The sequence below is a fragment of the Eublepharis macularius genome, chromosome 4 (assembly GCF_028583425.1).
Source record: "Eublepharis macularius isolate TG4126 chromosome 4, MPM_Emac_v1.0, whole genome shotgun sequence".
NCBI classification, from domain to species: domain Eukaryota; kingdom Metazoa; phylum Chordata; class Lepidosauria; order Squamata; family Eublepharidae; genus Eublepharis; species Eublepharis macularius.
The window spans coordinates 172,270,099-172,282,932 of NC_072793.1; the positions used below are offsets into that span (position 1 = coordinate 172,270,099).

Here is a 12,834-nt window from a genome sequence, read left to right on the forward strand (position 1 = left end):
GGCTGGGTGGAGAGATATGGGGGGAAAGCTGCACTGCAGGACCCAAAGTGGACAGGCAGGAGGGGTGAGAGACCCCCCCCCTCCTGTGCCCCCTTCCCCTGCATCCGGAAGACCTGCTTTGTGCAAAGCCACCCCTTCGGGCTGGGGACTGGATGGGCCAGGCTGGGGAACAGCAGGGGCGGGAAGAGATTTGTAGGGGGAGGAAAGCATGCACACACCCCGCCCCGCTTTTTTCCAACCTGGATCACACAAAATGTGTGTGTAAAAATCCAGGGTTTCCCATAATCTTTCTGTCTCTCCTTCCCAGGCAGCTGCAAAAGGACACCCGTGATGCCTTCTCTGCCATCTCCTACATGTGGTGAAGGGAAAAGAGCAGCCATGCAGCCAGCTCAGGTACATTTGGGGGGGGGCGTTAGTGGGTAGATGGGTAGATGTGCCGTGGAGGGTAGGAGTGCTTTCTTCTCTGTTGAAGGGTTCTTAGGATTGGGCTGTTTGCCCTTTGGTTCTGGCACCACCAAATGTGAAATCTTCCCACTGGGGAGCGGCAGGGAAACAGCCAGCCCTTGTCTAGGTTGGTGTGTTCAGAGAAGCTCCATTTGGGACTGCAAAGAAGTACTTGGCCCTGTAGCTCCCATGAAAAACTGTTTGGGCTTTTCCCCGATGTACATCTCTGCCCTCTTCCCCACAATGCAGCTGGCCCCCTGCCAGTGAGGCCAGCCCCTCTGACCCCAAGAAGGGCTGGCAGCAAGGAACCAAGGGACTCCACAGGGCTCTTCTCTCTTCTTCATGCTGCTCTTCCAGCATTAATATCCTCTTCTCTTTTTGGCTTCCTCCACCAAGTGGAATGCCTTTCCAGTGATGTCAAGAAATTCTTCCTCCTTCTTCCTCCAGGGATGGGTGTCCTTTGAAGAGGTGGCTGTGCATTTCTCCCAGGGGGAGTGGGCCCTGCTGCGCCCAACCCAAAGAGCTCTCTACAAGGAGGTCATGCTGGAGAATTTTGGCCATGTGGCCTCTCTGGGTGAGGATCTCTTTATCTGGGTTCGCCTCCTTGTTCCATCCTGTATTCCTGCTCATTCTCATACCCAAGATGATTGTCAGATTCTGTTTAGCTAAAGAGCTGCAGATTTTTAATGTTGCAAGTAGCCATTGTAAAGATAATCACAGTCCGCTCATTTGGGCCCTCTTGAACATCCAGCTCTGTGAGCCGCGGAGAGGCTCCGGACTTGGAAGCTTGTTATAGTCCACAACAAGCTCCAGTCTGGATCGCAATCCCTGAGGAGTAGCAATGAATGACATTTAAAATCAATGAAGACCCCCTCAGAAAAATTTAAATCACAGCACTTTACGTAACCACAGAACTCTGTGTCGGGCTTGGTTTTAATTGTTGTCCAGAAGGAAGGAAGGGGATCTTTTCCCACTCCCTTTTGGAGGGGGGCGTGGCAGCTCAGGACCAAGGGCTGCCAACTGATGCTCATTGCCCACTTACCTTCAGACCATTCTTTGACCCCTTTTGAAAATGGGGAAATCTGATACAAATTGATTCTCTAACAGAAAATTAAAACTGAGCTCAGAGCAATGTGTCCTTTTTCAAAATTGTATTAAAAACAAGGATCGAGCACCATTAAAGCAACACGGGCCTTATGGCACCGTTTTCTGGCTCTCTCCTCCTCACCTTCAGGCCCATCCTTTTCGTGAGCAAAATTCAGTGAACGTTCTCATCCCATCCCATCCATGTTTAGACTTCCAGTCCGGCAGGATTCACGTGAGCAGTTCCGGCACAGCAGGCCTTGCTCTCGAGTGGTAATCCCGACCTCAAGTTTTAGGCAGATACCTGTTCTCAAGAATGAGGGCAAAGGTCATCAAGCTGGATAAGTGTCACAGTTCAAAACGAAGAACGCCTGAAGGCCTAGCCAGACAAATCAAGCAGGGCTGCCACGTTTCAGTCTTCACTTGGCTGGGAGGAGGCATGCTGAGTTGCCCGTCACAAGAAGTTATCATCAGCAGTTTCCCTCCAGTCTGGGCTTTACTGAGCTCCCAGCGCCAGATGGATAATTCTTCACCCCGTGTTGTACTCCACTCCACCCCCCTTACTTGTCTGTTGTATGTTTCCAGAGGGAGAGAGTCAACCTGTCTTGGAATTGCTGAATTTTTGTGCACAGAGAAGAGTTATAATGTGTTTTTTTTCTGGTCAAAAGAGCCTCAGATTGCTGAACTTGAGCTCATTTCGTGGCTGGAAGAAGAGATGTTTCTGAAGTTCTCCGGTGAAGAGACAGGATCGTCAGCTAGCTGCTCAGGTCTGTGGTGGGTCTGTGTGTTGCCTGTGCTTAGGTCCAAGGGCTTGAGGATCCCAGCAGGTCTTTCCTCCTCCCTCCCTCGGCTCCTTCCATATCAGGCCCCCAAAGAACGCCGCTTCCTTTGCTCTTTGAAAAATGCCCCCCCCTCCCCCGGCCACCTCACTTGTTTTACCTTCCGAAGTCCTGGTCAGTCTCTGTCATTTCTGGGCTCCTTTTCCATTCTTTTGAGGTGTGTATGTGCCACAGGGGTTTCTCTATGCACGTGTAGATTATTAACCCGGAGATCAGCTGGGCCAGTTGCTGGGTGGAAAAGAGATTTCTGTCCAGTAGGAGTCAAGTCTGTTTCACGCATGAGATGTCGGGCCAGACACTCCTGAGCCTTCCTAGAGTAAATCTGGTTTCTTCAGTTGTGCCCCAAAGCTAATCTGGCGCAAGGTTCACTCCAGGGGCTTGTGGAGAATGTGTGTTTCGTACCATCTTTCTCTCCCTCCCAGGCAGCAGTGGAAAGACACCCTTGATGCCTTCTCTGGTATCTCCTCTGCGTGGGGAAGGGAAAACATCCACCAAGCAGTCTGCTCAGGTAAGGGAGGGGGACACTGGGAAGACGTGCAGAGGACGGCATGAATGCCCCCTTCTCTGTTGCAAGGCTCAGAGGATCGGGCGCCTTCCCTTTGCTTCAAGATGTTGAAGATGCCCACCTGGGCAGCAGGAAAATTGCTGCACTGTGTCTAGGATTACATATGCAGAGAGAAAAATCATAGTTTTCCACAAATTTCCTCTGACAAACAATTTGGTCCCCTAGAATACAGACATTTGTGGCCCCTTCAGGGCTACTAGCCCCCTGCGACTTGGGGCAACCCCTTGTCCCCAAGGGAGGCAGGGAGGAGGAAACACCAGGGCTGTGATCCCCTGGCTGCTGCCAATCAAGAACTGGTTTGATTTCCAGGCTTGATTTTTTTTTCTCATTGTCCACTTTCCAGTGATGTCAAGAAATTCTTCCTCCTTCTTCTTCCAGGATTCAGTGTCCTTTGAAGAGGTGGCTGTGTATTTCTCCCAGGGGGAGTGGAGCCTGCTGCGCCCAGCCCAGAGAGCTCTCTACAAGGAGGTCATGCTGGAGAATTTTGGCCATGTGGCCTCCCTGGGTGAGGACCCTTCTGTCCTGGGCTGTCTCCTTCACAATGTGTTGAGTGCCTTTAAGGAACTCCTTGTTGAGGAAAGATGTGCTCAAGCTGCCTGCCCAGGATCCATTGGCTGATCTCTGCTACCCGCCATGATCCTTCCTTTGATGTGGGCGGTGCTTCCGGGTTCTTTTGGATAGGAGCCCCTGCCTGGCAATCCTGTCCTTAATCCGCAAAAAGTGGGCATCAGAAGTGCTGCCAAAAGATGCTTGGCCTGGAGATGGTGGGAGGGTCAAAGCAGGCACTTCCCTCCAGTCTGGGCCTTGCCTTACCAGGGGTTAGATGTTCCTGTGACGGGAACTCTGCTGGCTTCTCTGCCACTCACTTGTTCTCAGCTGGGATTTCCGTCTCCCCTTGGCTGGGAGCAGGCACAGAACTACACAGGACAGGTGGATACTTCTAGGCCACGTACTGTTTTCCAGCCCACCTCTAATACTTCCCTGTTGTGTATCCATTTATGTGCAATGGGAAGGTCCTAATTCTGTTTTTTGCCTCTGATTAAAAGGACTTGAGATTGCCAAAGCTGACCTCATATCCTGGCTGGAAGAAGGGCAAGAGCTGTTTCTCTGTGACTCTGATGAAGAGAAAGGAGTGGCAGGTAGCAACTTCAGGCTTTCATGGGAATGGGTGTTGCCTGGGCCTGAGCATGGAGCAATTCTGAGAACGCTTCCTTTGAGGTCCTAACCTTTAGCCTTCTGCCTAATTACCAAATCTGTCCCCCATGACTACATTTCCCAATACTAATGCCTTTGGTATCAAAAGGACCAAGGAGCCCCCATCTGCAGTGGCTACCAGGCTATCTAAAGATCATGTGACTTCTGCAAACTTCACACCAGGAAGGCAAGTCTCCATGTGGTCAAAACAGCCATCACAGGCCCCATTCTCTATGTTCCTAATGACAGGATCTCCAACTATAATAATCCTATAACATAATTCTCTTAGCGGGTTTCGACGACTCACAGGGATAGGTGGAGCATGCGCAGTGTGGATGCCTGAAGGAAGGACTGCCCGCCTTCCTTCCCTTCCTCGCTTTGATAGGCTGGGGCAAAGAAGGGGCAGCCTCTCAAACGGCTTGCCCCAATTCAAATAGCCAGGCTGCAGGAGAGGCGGCCGCTTCCCTTCCCCTCGCTGCCAGGGTCTGCGCAGGGTGGAACAAGCCCACCCACCTTCAAGCTGGGAGCCATAGACGGCTACTTCCCTTCCCCTTGCAGCCGGGATTGGCAGAGGGAGGGGGGACAAGTCCATCCACCTGCAAGCCAGCAGCCGGCTGCAGGAGAGGAGGCCACATGGAAGCCTCCATGTCCTCCTCTCCCCCCAAAGCCATGATTCTGGAGGGGGTGGTGGGGCACGGAGGTGGAGAAGCCTGGCTCGCCTTCCCCCCCCCCCCCAAAGCTGTGATTCTGTGTGTGTGTGGGGGGGGGGGAGATTCTGGAGAGGCTGGGGCAGGGGGAGAGGAGGGGCCTCAGCAGCTTATGATTGAGTCCACCCTCTGAAAGGGCTATTTTTCTGCAGAAGAACTGATCTCTATGGCCTGGAGATCAGCTGTAACTCTGGGAGATTTCCAGCTACCACCTGGACACTGGCAACCCTAGCGGCAGTGGGCATGCGGCAGTGGGCATGCCTTGCTCGCCTGCACTCCCCACAAAGCCAGGATCATGGAGGGGGGGAGGCTTGCCTGCCTTGCCCCCCCCAAAAAAAGCCTAGAGTCTCTAAGTGGTGGCTGGAGACCTCCCAGAATTACAACTCATCTCCAGGTGACAGAGCTCAGTTTCCCTGGAGAAAATGGCTGCCTTGGAAGGTAGACTCAATGGGCATTATTTCCACCTGAGGTCCCTCCCCTCTCAAAGCCCACCCTCTCCAGGCTCCACTCCCCCCCTCATCTCCAGAAATGTCCCAGTCCCTCGCTGCCAGGGTCTGCGCAGGGTGGAACAAGCCCACCCACCTTCAAGCCAGGAGCCATAGGCGGCTACTTCCCTTCCCCTCGCAGCCGGGATTGGCAGAGGGAGGGGGGACAAGTCCATCCACCTGCAAGCCAGCAGCCGGCTGCAGGAGAGGAGGCCACATGGAAGCCTCCATGTCCTCCTCTCCCCCCAAAGCCATGATTCTGGAGGGGGTGGTGGGGCACGGAGGTGGAGAAGTCTGGCTCGCCTTCCCCCCCCCAAAAGCTGTGATTCTGTGTGTGTGTGTGGGGGGGGGGAGATTCTGGAGAGGCTGGGGCAGGGGGAGAGGAGGGGCCTCAGCAGCTTATGATTGAGTCCACCCTCTGAAAGGGCTATTTTTCTGCAGAAGAACTGATCTCTATGGCCTGGAGATCAGCTGTAACTCTGGGAGATTTCCAGCTACCACCTGGACACTGGCAACCCTAGCGGCAGTGGGCATGCGGCAGTGGGCATGCCTTGCTCGCCTGCACTCCCCACAAAGCCAGGATCATGGAGGGGGGGAGGCTTGCCTGCCTTGCCCCCCCCCAAAAGCCTAGAGTCTCTAAGTGGTGGCTGGAGACCTCCCAGAATTACAACTCATCTCCAGGTGACAGAGCTCAGTTTCCCTGGAGAAAATGGCTGCCTTGGAAGGTAGACTCAATGGGCATTATTTCCACCTGAGGTCCCTCCCCTCTCAAAGCCCACCCTCTCCAGGCTCCACTCCCCCCCTCATCTCCAGAAATGTCCCAGTCTGGAGCTGACAACCCTACCAGTCCCAATGGGGAGGTGAGGGAGCCACGCAGGGGCAAAGGGGGGCACAGCACTGGGCATACCTCGCTCACCTCCCCCCAAGCTACTATGGGGGCGAGGGCAGAGGGCCTGGAGGTGGGCATGCCACCCTGCCCTCCTTCCCCTGCCCCAGATCAGGGTGCTGGGGGAGGGGGCAATGGCCAGCCAGGCCCTCCTGCCCTTTCTAGAGCCCGTTGTGTTTTCTGCTACAACGGGCTTTGTTTCTAGTTTATAATAACTAGCAACAAAGACGGTTAGGGGAAAAAATACAACAGGCTCTAGAAAGGGGAGGGCGGGCGGGCATTGCTGCCTGGTCCGCTCCTGATCTCAGCTGGGTGAAGGGGAGGCATTGCCGCCTGCTCTGTGCCTAATCCCAGCCAAGTGAAGGCAGAGGCATTGCTGCCTGCTCCACTTCTGATCCCAGCTGGGTGAAGGGGGGATGGGCATTGCCAACTGCTCTGTGCCTGATCTCAGCCAGGTGGGCAGGCACTGCCACTTGCTCCATGCCTGATTCCCAGCTGGGTGAATGGGGGTGGGCCTTGCCACCTGCTCCTCATTTGATCCCAGCCGGGTGAAAGCGGGGTGGGCATTGCTTCCTACTTCTCACCTGATCTCAGCTGAGTGACGGGGGGCAGGCATCAATTCCTCAGAGGGGGCTACACATGTCATTTGCCGTGCTTTACGTTCAGGGTCCCAGGATTTTCCATCTTCCACTTTGTTGTTGAACCGCCTAGATATTATCTTTGAAAGAAATTTTTTCTGCTTCCATAGACAATTTTTTTAATCAGGTCAAAGGGGTAGCCATGGGGTGCCCAGTGGCACCTAGTATTGCTAACCTTTACATGGCCAACCTCAAAGAAAAACACCAACCCTTTCTTTGATAAAATCATTTACTTTAAATGGTACATTGATGTCGTGTCCATCATCCTAAAGGGGCGGGACTGTGTAGATGAACTGGGAAACTGGATGAACACTGTAGATAATGACATTAAACTCACTTGGCAAGCACACCCACGGTGTGTCAATTTTCCAGACGTAGTGGTATATAAAAAATCTGACAGCAACTTGGGAGTAAGACCCTTCAGAAAAAGTACTGATAGGTGGACTTGCCTCCGCTATACATCTTTCCATTTGGGTTGTTTAAAGAGGAATATCCTATTTGGGCAATTTCCTCCAAATAAAACGTAACTCTTCCAGTGAAATAGATTACCACAGGGAGTCTATTAGGATGGGAGAAGCTTTTATTGACAAGGGCTACCCTTGTAATATAATTAACAATGCTAGGGCACGGGCAGAGTAAGTCCCTAGAAATTCGTTTTTGTCTCTTTGGAATAAGATCACACATGAGAATATCAAATGGTCCATTGAATTTACAGCTTGGGCTCCACAGATTTCTAAAATTATACAGTGTAATTGTCATATTGCACAAAAGCATACCAGGATGTGAGAAGCCTCCTACAATTGGCTATAGGAGGACTAACAACTTAGAAGACATCCTAGTGCATTCAGATTTAGGGAGACTTGCACTTTAAAATCTCTGCCTACTGGTCATTTTGCTTGGGGCCACGGTAACGTGTGCCCTTTGACAGTTAATGTGAGTTCTCTGAAACACCCCCAAACCAGTAAATGCTGGGTACAATGAAAAAAGCCGGTGGGTGGGGAGACTTGTGCAAGTTGTTTGTTCTTTCACGGTCCAGAGAAGGAATAAACTCATTCAGCACTTTTGCACCTTGCACTTTGGAAATATATATACAATCAATTTCTAGATTTGTGGTTCCCCGGTTTGTTGGTTTTCTCAGTTTGGCTCTGGGGTTGCCCTTTGTTTCCTTTTCTTACCACCTGGACACTGGCAACCCTAGGGGCATGCACTCCCCACAAAGCCACGATCATTAAGGGCGGCAGGGGGGGGGGGTTAGGCTTACCTGCTTTGCCCCCCAAAAGCCTAAAGTTGTGAGTCTCCAGGTGGTGGCTGGAGATCTCTCAGGATTACAACATATCTCCAGGTGACAGAACTGAGTTCCCCTGGAGAAAATGGCTGCCTTGGAAGGTAGGCTCAACAGGCATTATATCCACCTGAGGTCCCTCCGCTCTCAAAGCCCACCTTCTCCAGGCTTCACTGCCCCCCATCTCCAGGAATGTCCCAATCTGGAGCTGGCAACCCCACAAGTCCCAATGGGGAGGGGAGAGGGCCACACAGGGGCAAAGGGGGGGGGGCACAGCACTAGGCATACCTCGCTCACTTCCCCCCAAGCTACATTGGGGGCGAGGGCAGAGGGCCCGGAGGTGGGCATGCCACCCTGCCCTCCTTCCCCTGCCCCAGATCCGGGTGCTGGGGAGGGGGCAATGGCCAGCCAAGACCCCCTGCCCTTTCTAGAGCCCGTTGTATTTTTTGCTACAACGGGCTTTGTTTGTTTCTAGTTCCCTATAATAGCAGCAGACTATCATCCAGACTATCACCACATCTGTGGGACTGTTCTAACGGGTCTCGTCAGTCTCATGTACACACTTCAGTCTCTCAGCTTCTCCAGGTTGTCCACCCTAGCCTCAAGGGGAAAAAACCTGTTCCTTCAGAGCGAACACCTCCATGCATCAAGCACACACCCACAATTTCTGCCCCGAATATATACATGTGACACTCATTCTGTCCTTGCTTAATGCTGAATCTAAATGGTCACCTTGTGTTCCCTGCTAAACTCCCAACTTTAATTTCCTCTGTTGTCAGCTCTGTTTGTGTGTTCCATAAGGTCCTGTCTGCTTTCTAGAGCCTTGTTTCTTATAGATTCAGTTTCCAGTTAGGACGTGTAGCTCTTTCTACAATTCTCAAACAATAGCAAGCTCCATCGGTTGACTTGCCTCAGACTGCAACAGGTCATTCCAGTTACGTTGCTGGAGACTTTCCAGGTCTCCACGGGCAGAAAATGGAGACTACATGGCCCCATGCCGTCATCCCCCATTTACCTGGAAAGAGTAACCAACCAAGCAGTTTGTGATGTGCATCACTGCCTGAGGACTAACTGACTGGTTTGCGGCTACATTTGGGGGGCAACCTTCTACCTTACAGTTTGGGGGTCAGGAAAAGATCTCCATTCCTGTCATTACTTTCAATTTCATTGTTGCTAGACAGATAAGACAATTCCATCTAGGACGTCATAGGGCTAGACTCCCCCCCCCCCCAAATTAAAGTTTGTCTGCACACCAGGCCCTTGAATTCTCGTATTGTGTGCAGCACTTGGTTTAGTTATTATGTAATTTCCGATCTCTGTTTTTTCACAATATTCAAACTTTCTTTCAGGAAGTGGTATGTGGGAATCAGTGAAGGAAAAAAAGGAACATCCAGTGATGGAGAATAGTGATACAAATTCCAATGTGAATGGGAACGTTGAATATTGTGATACCCTGAGGAAAGAGGAGATAAAAGATCCATCCATAGGAAGAAAAAATTCTGGTCTTTTAAAGGGTGGAGACTCTCATGAAATTCCATTCACTCCAAAAATACACAAAGACGATAACAGGAATAAGTGCCTTGCCTGTGATAAAAACATTCATGAAACTACAGACATTAATATACACAACAGAAAAAAAAAACATAAATGCCTGACGTGTGGTAAAAGCCATGGAAAGAAATCTAGCCCAACATTCCATCAACAAATTTGTGCATGGGAAAATCCCTATAAATGCCTGGAGTGTGGAAATAGCTTCAGTGAAAGTGGAAAACTTAATTTTCACAAAAGAATTCACACCGGGGAGAAACTGTTCAAATGCCTGGAATGTGAAAAAAGCTTTGTGTGGAAAGATTCCATTATTACCCACCAAAGAATTTGCACAGGGGAAAAGAAATATAAATGCCTAGAGTGTGGAAAAAGTTTCAGTCAAAGTGGAAACCTTATTTCCCATCAAAGAATTCACAGTGGAGAGAAGAAATACAAATGTCTGGAATGTGGAAAAAGCTTCTGTTGGCAGTGCAGCCTTACTTCCCATCAAAGAATTCATACAGGGGAAAAGAAATACAAATGTCAGGAGTGTGGGAAAAGCTTCCGTTACAGTTCACATCTTACTTCTCATCAGAGAATTCACACAGGGGAGAAACCATATGAATGCCTGGAGTGTGGAAAAAACTTTAGACGGTGGCATCACTTTACTTCCCATCAACGAATTCACACAGGGGAGAAACCATATAAATGCCTGCAGTGTGGAAAGAGCTTTAGTCAGAATGGAAGCCTTACTTCCCATCAAAGAATTCACACAGAAGAGAAACAATATAAATGTCTGGAATGTGGAAAAAGCTTCCGTTGGAAGAGCAGCCTTACTTACCATCAAAGAATTCACACAGGAGAGAAACCACATGAATGCCTGGAGTGTGGAAAAAGCTTCAGTCGGATGCATTATCTTACTTACCATCAAAGAATTCACACGGGGGAAAAGAAATTTAAATGTCTGGAGTGTGGAAAAAGCTTCCGTTACAGTTCAAGCCTTACTTCCCATCAACGAATTCACACAGGGGAGAAACCATACAAATGCCTAGTGTGCAAAAAATGCTTTGGTGATAGCGGAAGCCTTAAAAAACATCAAAGAATTCACACAGGGGAACAACCATTTAAGTGCCTGGACTGTGGGAAATGTTTCCGTTACAGTGTAAATCTTACTTGTCATCAAAGAATTCACACAGGAGAGAAACCATATGAATGCCTGGAGTGTGGGAAAAGCTTCCGTTATAGGCATCACTTTACTTCCCATCAACGAATTCACACAGGGCAGAGAAAAGTATAAATGCCTGGACCGTGGAAAAAGTTTTGGTCATAGTGGAAGCCTTAAAAAACATCAAATATTTCACACAGGGGAACAAACATAAAGGTGCCTGGAGTGTGGAAAAGGTTCAGTAATGTATGGAAACCATACTTCCTATCAAAGAATTCACACAGGGGAAAAGATATAAAAATGCCTGTAATGTGGAAAAAGCTTTTGTTAGGGTGAACAGCTTACACAGGTTAGAAACTGTATACATATCTGGAATGCGGAAAAAGTTTCATTCACAGTGGTCACCTTATTTCCCATCAATGAATTCAGTGAAGAAACCATATAAATGCCTGGAGTATGGGAAAAGCTCAGTCACCATTCACAGCATCCTGTCTATCAAATAATTAACAAAAGAGTGACGGAATATAAATTTCTGGAATGTGGAAAACACTTCCATTGGAGGGACAGCCTTATGACACACCAACGAATTCACACAGGAAAAACCACGTGAATGCTTGTAGTGTGGAAACAGATTTATGTCAAAGCCAATTGGATTACAGGTTCCTAAAGGAATACAATGAAAGTGTATAATACATGCAATAAATAATGCAGTAAAATGTTAATGGTTTTCTGAGATTAAAACTACCACCCTGTTGCCTGTGTGATAATTCCATCTTAATTAAAGAATTGGTATCATGAATTCTTTAGTGTGAGATCCTTGCTGATCTCATCAGACTGGCCAGTCCTCCAAATGGGACCACAAGAGAGAATAATAATAATAATAACAACATTCAATTTATATACCGCCCTTCAGGACAACTTAATGCCCATTGGCCATACAGAATGCCATACAGAATGCACCATGTGGAATGAAGCCTGAAAAATATTCAGTAGCCCTTGGAGCAATTCCAGATGCTTTGGGGTTTTTTCCTTATCCTATTCCAAAAGGAAGATCTCTTCTTTCCTTCTTTCCTTCAGCTGTTTGCAGTTCTGTCGTCAAGGGGACTTTCGGGCTCAGTTGTGACATCACTGCCCACTGTCTTTCTCCCAGACAGGGTCCCCTGCATCTTTGTGGTACTGAATGGCTCTGTCATGTATTCATAATTTTAGTCATATGTATGCATGCTAATCTATATCTCTGTAGTATAACTTATGACAGGGGTGGGCAATTGTTTTGGCTCGGGGGCCACTTTGTGGGAGCAGAGGTTAGCGGAGGGCCGCACCTTTTAAAATGACTGCATTCATTAGTTAACTTTGCATTTCAGAAAAGGTATAAATTGTATCATAAAAATCAATAAATATAAATTAAATAAAATAGTGGTAGTTTTATTCAATTTATTTATTGTGCTAATTTCATATCATCTATAGCTGAAAGCACATTTAATTTTAGGAAATCTCAGTTCAAGGTGGATTTTTCTGACTGTCTTGGTGGGCCACAAAAAACTCTGTAGCGGGCCGCATGTGGCCCGCGGGCCGCAATTTGCCCACCCCTGACTTATGAGATACGAGATTGATTATTCTTCAATTGCAAACCAGTGCTGTTTTGAGCCTTATACCCTGGCTTTGAGAATTTACTGAGAGTTACTCATTTGCTTAATATAGCCTTTAGGGACCAATGGTTTTTATTTAGAGGACAATTGTGTTTTCAAGTTCAAAAGCCTTGTTTCTGTTCTTAGCTGTCAGACAGGAAGGCTGTGCTGTAACAAAGAGGGACACACAGCAGAGGGGTAGGGACCACAGATAGTGCTACTACGTGCTACTGCATGGTGCCTGTTGCTTTAGGTATGCCCCCAGCAGCTCCCATCATCATCCTGAAGCTAGACGGTGATTCTGAGGCTCCTAACTTTAGCCTCAGCTGAACTATAACAATCACAGACAACCATTGCTTTCAATACAAAAAGTTTGGGTGGGGTTTTTGGG

General features: G+C 48.9%; 1 protein-coding gene and 1 pseudogene across 1 annotated transcript in view; one reads left to right on the forward strand and one right to left on the reverse strand.

Annotated features, from left to right (window-relative positions):
- The window catches only part of LOC129327844 (zinc finger protein 420-like), a 107,014-nt pseudogene that overhangs the window by 36,947 nt on the left and 57,233 nt on the right, over positions 1–12,834 (reverse strand).
- Positions 1–12,834, forward strand: part of LOC129327011 (zinc finger protein 420-like) — a gene marked incomplete at its 3' end in the record, with an annotated part of 40,311 nt that overhangs the window by 59 nt on the left and 27,418 nt on the right. The window contains exons 2-8 of the mRNA XM_054975390.1: positions 308–393; positions 892–1,018; positions 2,196–2,294; positions 2,789–2,874; positions 3,310–3,436; positions 3,978–4,070; positions 9,473–10,941. Of these exons, the coding sequence (XP_054831365.1) occupies positions 331–393; positions 892–1,018; positions 2,196–2,294; positions 2,789–2,874; positions 3,310–3,436; positions 3,978–4,070; positions 9,473–10,941 (2,064 nt within the window). The remainder of the gene's footprint in view (positions 1–307; positions 394–891; positions 1,019–2,195; positions 2,295–2,788; positions 2,875–3,309; positions 3,437–3,977; positions 4,071–9,472; positions 10,942–12,834) is intronic.